The 7002-nt window shown below is 49.0% G+C and overlaps 1 protein-coding gene across 1 annotated transcript in view; it reads right to left on the bottom strand.

Annotated features, from left to right (window-relative positions):
* The window catches only part of EIF2B3 (eukaryotic translation initiation factor 2B subunit gamma), a 139043-nt gene that overhangs the window by 128413 nt on the left and 3628 nt on the right, over positions 1 to 7002 (bottom strand). The window contains exon 3 of the mRNA XM_019501406.1: positions 3827 to 3966. Coding sequence (XP_019356951.1) covers positions 3827 to 3966 — 140 coding nt within the window. The remainder of the gene's footprint in view (positions 1 to 3826; positions 3967 to 7002) is intronic.

The following is a 7002-nucleotide window of genomic DNA, read 5'->3' as shown; positions in this document are numbered from 1 at the left end:
GTGACACAAAGACTGTTTAATGCAGTTGTTCTCAACCTTTCTGGACTTGAGGCCCCTCCATAACTTCTGTGAATCAAATGGCACCCAATTTTAAAAACGAATGAATATATTACTGTACTTACCTCCTGGAAGAGGGGCCAGAAAGTGGGAATGGGGGACTGTTCAGGCAAGGACAAACCTCAGCCTGCATTTATCTACATAGCTTATTGACTGTACTCTGGTTTGATACATGAGCACTCATCAGGGTACCAGTTTCCTGCCAATACAAGGTTTGACTGGCACCATGGGTGGATCCAAGATTTATTGAAGGGGGTGCAACATGCTGGTCCTCAGACCACTGAGGGGAGGGGGCAGGTGTGGCTAGAGATCGTGGGCCAGTGGGGGACACTGAGGACCCAGGCAGGGAGCAGGTGCACAAGGTGGGTGGGAGGGATCCAACTATTACAGCCCCTGGCTGACCTGGGTGTGAGGGAGCCCCAGAGCTGTTCCTGCCCTGTTCCATTCATTGACTGCAGGGGACAGCTGTATGGGAGCCAGGCTCAGCTGGGAACAGCGACAGTAGCAGGCACATTCCTCCTTCCAGTGCCCACACACTGTCCCTGCCAGGGGTCCCGATTGGCAAAATCAAGTTCCGGAAGGAGGAACATGCTCACTGCCATGGCTGTGCCTGGCTGAGTCCAGCTCCACACAGCTGGTCTTTGTAGCCTGCAGCTGGAAGAGGGCAAGAGTAGCTCTGGGGCCCCCCTTGTGCCTGGATCAGCCACAGACAGGTGCCATGCACCCCTTGGCATCCATCCCTGACCAGCACCTATCATATGGCTCATGTGGGCACTATCCACTGATCCAAGACCTGAGACTGAGATTGGTGAGACCTTTCGTCTATTTCCATGATGACTGGAGGAGTGGGGAGTGCTGTTTGCTTGTTTTCCAGTGTGAAGCTGTCAGCCTCTTAGCAGGCTGCGAAAGTAATTCTCGTCTGACCTCTGCCCTTTGACCCATACCTGGTCAGGAATAGCACTTCTGCCAGCATTGCTCTCCAGGTCACAGAGGCTTGCAGAGAGCCCCATCATGGCAAGGCACCAGTCTTGATGGAGCAAGCTGCTCTGCAGGCAGGCACCCACCTCATGTAGTCATACTGACATCACTGGCATCCTACATGGGCGCAGGCCTGCCCCAGGGCTGACAGTAGTTACTTGTAACAGTGGCACAATGTTCTTGGGCAGAAGTGATGCTTGTAAGGGGGTGCTTTATGAAGAAAACACTGAAGAAAGAGGAATGACAGCACTATGCATGTGCAACACAGATGCAATCATATTTTGGTATTTACCCTTCACGATTTTAAGCTCCTGATCTTAATGTAACATTAAGAAGGTCTGCAATATTTGGTAGTACCAGTGCCAGTACTACCAAAAAATGCACAAATACAAATACTTCAAGGAAGTTCAGAAACAGGAGTAAAAGAAAACAATACTCCCCCCCCCCCCCCCCCCAGACACACACTTATCACCTCCTATTACAAAGGCCCCAAAACAACTTCTTTGCTGCTTACAAAATTGAGAAGTGAATTCTGTTACCCATTAACTCCAAAATACAAGTGACTGGGGGGGGCGAAAATCGACCCCCAGATTGTCAAAGGACAGGCTCTAACAGGAAGAATATCCTAAAATATTGGCAAGGCGTTCATCACGGAGGCTGGTGATTGAATTACTGTGCATGTCAGCTGCTGGCTGAGCTAGCCAAGCCAACAGGATGGATTCCTGTTCCAATCTGGTATGGAATGCCTACATTGAATCAAACCCTGAACCAGATGCATCTGCGCTGCCAGAAGAGACCTGGGTGCACAGAGTAGGGAAAAGACTAACTGACAAGAGTTTGTGCAGGTTTGCTCTGGTCTCAAACAGCATTTCAAGGACTAGGGAACAAAGCCCGAAGCGAGCAGAACCAGCTGCTTCTCACTCTGAACTGAGAGGTCGTCTTGCCCTTGACTAATGGAAGTGGTACTGGAACTGGAACAGCAACAGGGAAGGACAAAGGCCTTGTCCCCAGCACTCACAGGCTCCGCTGACCTGAGCTCTTTTACAAGACTTGCTCAAGTCTCACTGAGAATTGCAATCATGTGTTTCACTGGCCTGGAGGATATGTCTAAGAGCACACTTTATGCCCCGACTCTACCCTCCCTCACTCGCATTCCACACAAGCATATTGTCAATGGAATGCCACATTACCTCATTTGTATCATGTCAATTAATTACCTGCAGACAGAAGAGCAGGTTTAACTCAATTTGTGACAAATAAAACTTTCAACAACCAGCACAGACTTCTCCCCAGCTTTTTGGCAGTAGCTGCGATAAGGCTGCCAGCAAACCGTGGCCATAAGTATCAGTTGTTTCCTCAAGAAAAACCTTGGATTCTCCACTGAGGCTCCTTTCCCATGGTTTCCAAAATGCAGCAGACAGTGCAATTCTTGTGCAACTCTCACTTACAGCAGACAGTAAAGGGCCTGTCCTCCTAAAAGTACACCAGCAGCATGCACTATCTTGTGGAACAGCTTCAAAATCCTCTGTGCTAAGATCTGTTACAGCTGAAATTCTGTTCTACTCTAAAAGGGTCTGCCTGAACCCAGGCAAGGGCACCAAACATACTCTAGGTACTGTAAAAAGACAGAATGTCAGCTTCACCTCAGCCTGTACTTACTTCTATGGCCTGAAACAAATCATGTGTACTTCTATCACTGGGACCTGAGGGGTCTGAATCACAATAGACCCCTCAGGTCCCAAACAGGATCAGGGCCCTGCTGTCTCCTAATACGTCACATGGCACCTGGCACAATCCAATGAATACGTAGAAAAAGCACTGTGCTGGCAAATGGCACAACTAGGAAACAGGGACAAACAGGAAACTGAGACTGATGAATTTGCGCAGGTTTGCTCTGGTCTCACACAGCATTTCAAAGACCAAGGAACAAAGCCTGAAGTGAGCAGAACGAGGCGCTTCTCACTCTGAACTGAGAGGTCATCTTGCACTTGCCCAATGTACCAACAAGAAACTGAGGGACACCTGCCTGGGGCCTAGAAGTCTGGGGCAAGGCAAGACTTGAACCTAGATTTCCCCAGTCTCAGTTTGGTGCATTGGTGCAAACCTCTCTCTGGAACAGTGGTTCGCAACCTTTTAAGACTCAGGGCCCACCTCTGTGACTTCTTAATGCAGGAACAACCCATCTGAGAGCCAGTGCTGTGCTGCGTCAGCTCAGTCATTCTCCACCAGGATATGCTGCTGCTGCCACCTGCACGTCTCAAGTGGAGCTAAATCAGGAAGTGGCTGTGGCAGAAGTTGGTGCTCCTGTCTGCATTAGGGTTCCTGATAAGCCTAAAGCAGCAAGGGGTGCTGCAACCCCCCAGCTGAGAACCACTGCTTTAAGAGAATGAGAGGCCTTTGTGCCCCATCCCTACTGCCCAAAGCACTCAACAGCTTGTAGCTCCTGCCCTGAACTAGATAGGTACGAACAAATCAAAAGCTACTGAGAATGGAAGCAAGACAATGATTTCAGAAGAAGACTAGATTACAGCCATCATCTTGGCCTTGCTCCACCCTTCCTTTAAGTGATTCTGTGCTAGTCGATGGGCTATTCCAGCCATTCAGAATCCTTGCTTGGGTTTCCCTCCCCAGCTATTGTGAAAACTGATCTCTCTAGAAACTCAGTTCTTTAAAAGAGCACTCAGTAGTACCATTCCTAGAGAGCGGCCAGGCATTAGAATCAGGCATGGTGGAAGGAAAATAGATCTGAACTGAGACAGTCTTCAGCCAAGAGAAAAAAAAAGAAGTGTACCTTAATTTTCGGATGAATGTACCTGAGGGAGTCTGCAGTGCCTCCATCCAAATCATCACTGATGTACACGATATCTAGCTTCAGCTTTGTGTCTAAGTTCAGCAGCTTATGGATTTCTTTGGTTGTAACCACAATGACCTCTGCAACATAAAAGAAAACTAAGAGGATACAACACAAACAAACGTGGCCACCTATCTGATGCAAACCATATACTCCCACTTCCAAACTTTCTCCACTGCCTTTTAAGAACAATTTTGGTCAAATCAAGTTCCACAAATTAAAAGATCTTGGCTCAGGAAAGGATACACTTTGCAAAAACAGAGAATAAGGTCCTTGATTAAAGGGAATGAACCCACTTTGATATTTTGTTCATCACAAGAGACAGAGTGTGAAATTGAGGGCCCCTGCTCCTACTGTTGACAAGTGATTTATTTAAACTGTACATAAATAATGTCCAAGATATGCACATTATTCTTTACGGTCCTGTACTTTCAGAGATCAAATGCTACCTAAAAATCTTGTCTTAGCACATCCTGCCTTACTACCTGCAGGGGGGCTGCAAAGAGGATGGAGCTGGGCTGTTCTCAGTGGGAGCAGATGACAGGACAAGGAGCAATGGGCTCAAGTTGCACCAAGGGAAGTTGAGGTTGGATATTAGGAAAATCTCTCTCACGAGGAGGGTGGTGAAGCACTGGAATGGGTGACCCAGAAAGATTGTGGAGTCTCCATCCTTGGAGGTTTTTAAGGCCTGGCTTGACAAAGCCTTGGCCGGGATGATGTTGCTGGGGCTGGTCCTGCTTTGAGCAGGGGTTGGACTAAATGTGACCTCCTGAGGTCCCTCCAACCCTCATTTTCTATGATTCTAAGTATCACTAATATCAGCAGTGGAACGTCTAACTGGATACCTCATCTTTTTTTTTCTACCTCTCAACATGCACAACTTACTGTGGGGTAAACACACAAAAATACTATTAGAAAGATCATCTCTCCTATCACCCACTTGGAAGGGAACACAAAATAATTTGATTTTGTGGCTCATAAGTGGGTTCAATCTGCGTAGGCAAGATTGAAAGGAAGTGGGTGAAACTACCATTGTAATACCAATGTGGTAACAAGGCCATTTCCTGTGAGCCCAAAAACTGGAATAAAAAGTGACAAGCAAAGCTTCCCAGAGTTACCATCAGGGGGGGAAACCCTTAAGATACTTCGCTTGGGGGATTTTTCCAAAATGCATGGTGGGGAACAAAGGCAGTCAGGGACACAGTTTATCTCCTGGTTAGAGATGATAGACTGATTCAAAACAAAGAGATCTATGCAAGGAGAATCCATCTCAGATGTATTAAATCATGATAAAGAAAAAAAAAGACTGTAACCATGAAAACACAGCAGTTTGGTATCAGGGACCCCAAGTAACCTGTCAAAAACTCAACGAGTTCTGTTCTTTAGAACAACAAAGTCAGAGGGTAAAGATGACTTGATGTTGCACTCAGATGCATGCACTACACAGTCTGTTCAGGATGGCTTGGGTTCAAAACTGGCTGCCAGACCTAACCAGAGGAAAATGATGAGTGACACTGCCTTGGGTTGGAGACAGAGATGACTGGTGCAGCTGGGGCTCTTGTCAGAGCCTCTTAATAAATATATTAATCCTGTTGATGGGGAAAGAAGGACTATTAGTAAAATACACTACCCTGGGAGATGCAACTACAAGCAAAAGAGACTATGTAGAAAATACAGAGGAAAACAATGTAGGATTAAGGATGGAAATAGAACTGATACCATGCAGCATGGCTTTGTTTGCCCAGGCAATTTCTTTCTTCACAGAGTTACACATTCCGTTGAAACCATACACATACAGATGTAACATTTGGACTTTTACCAGCCTGGTGAGCACAGTACAATAAAGCACATGTTAAATGGACTCAAAACTGGCTGCCTGGAGTCACAGAGGGGCACCTATCCACGGTGACAGTGTCCCAGAAGGGGTACTCCTGGCATGCCTGAACCCCCCTCTCCCAAATGCCAGAATTGCAGCACTGAGGTAGCTCAAGGTATATCCCCACATCTGTTCTCAAGACCTTCATTTCCAGACCTCACAGCACAGCTGCTGGTGATAACCCAAGACAGGCCTCCCCAGTGTATTTCCAGGTTTGGCTGAGCAGGATGTGCACAAGAGAGTTGCTGCCACCACACTGCAGACAAGCCCCAAAAGTAACAAGGGGAAGTAAAGATGGGGGAAAGTGAGGGTTGATATTTCTGGACAAGTTACCCAGAGGTCAGGGCAAGGCCAAAGGCTACTCGACATTTTTATCAATGGTCTGAAAGTAAAGGTAAAAAAAATCACCACTCACCAAATTCACAACACATCAGACTTGTGGGGACTGGCAAGACAACAAGTCAGCCATGCAGAGAAGTGTACAGGCAACCCCCGCTTAACGCGGTTTCACTTACTGCGGTCTTGCATAGCACTCATTAAAAATACCTACCTGGTTTCACTTCGCACTTAGCGGTTTCGTCATAATGCTCCGTGCGCATGGGGCTGGGGGGAAGCAGTGGCGGCAGCAACAGTGGTAGCAGCATCGAGCAAAGCGGTGAGTGGCAGCTGGCAGGGCCCAGGGTGGGGTGACAGGAGCCTATGGTGGCGAGAAGGGGCAGGCAGGGGGGCCAGGCAGTGTAAGCATGGAGCCTAGGCCGGTGGGACCCAGAGCGGGGTGGTAGGAGCCCACGGTCCACTCCAGCATATGGTGCTGGAGCGGCCGGTGGGCAAAGAGGAGCAGCAGTGGTGACAAGAAGGGGAGGCGGGGCGTGTGAGCACGGGGCCCGGGCTAGCACCCAGGGCCAGGGCCGGCAGGGCTGCAGGAACGCGAGGCCCAAGGCCACGGCTGGCAGGAGTGCGGGGCCTGGGCCAGTGAGAGCCAGTGCTCAAGGACACGTGTACAGTGTCCCCTGCCCTAGACCACAGTGGAGCCAAGCTCATGGAGCCTCCCCGTCCCCAAGCTGCAGCCCATGACCTGTTCTGCTCCAGTCACACACTCACCCACCAAAGCCCCACTGCTCTCCGTTAATCCCTGGGTGGGCAGGTCCCCAACTCAGGCCCTGTAAGCAGGGTAGCTGGGGCCACACACAGGTGCACTGGTGGCCAGCGGGTGCAGGCTGGCAGGGGCCATCACGGTGGC

This window comes from Gavialis gangeticus, unplaced genomic scaffold, assembly GCF_001723915.1.
Source record: "Gavialis gangeticus isolate Ggan-Ray unplaced genomic scaffold, GavGan_comp1, whole genome shotgun sequence".
Classification (NCBI taxonomy): domain Eukaryota; kingdom Metazoa; phylum Chordata; order Crocodylia; family Gavialidae; genus Gavialis; species Gavialis gangeticus.
Note: the sequence above shows the minus strand (reverse complement) of the source record. Positions and strands in the feature narration are given on the sequence as shown.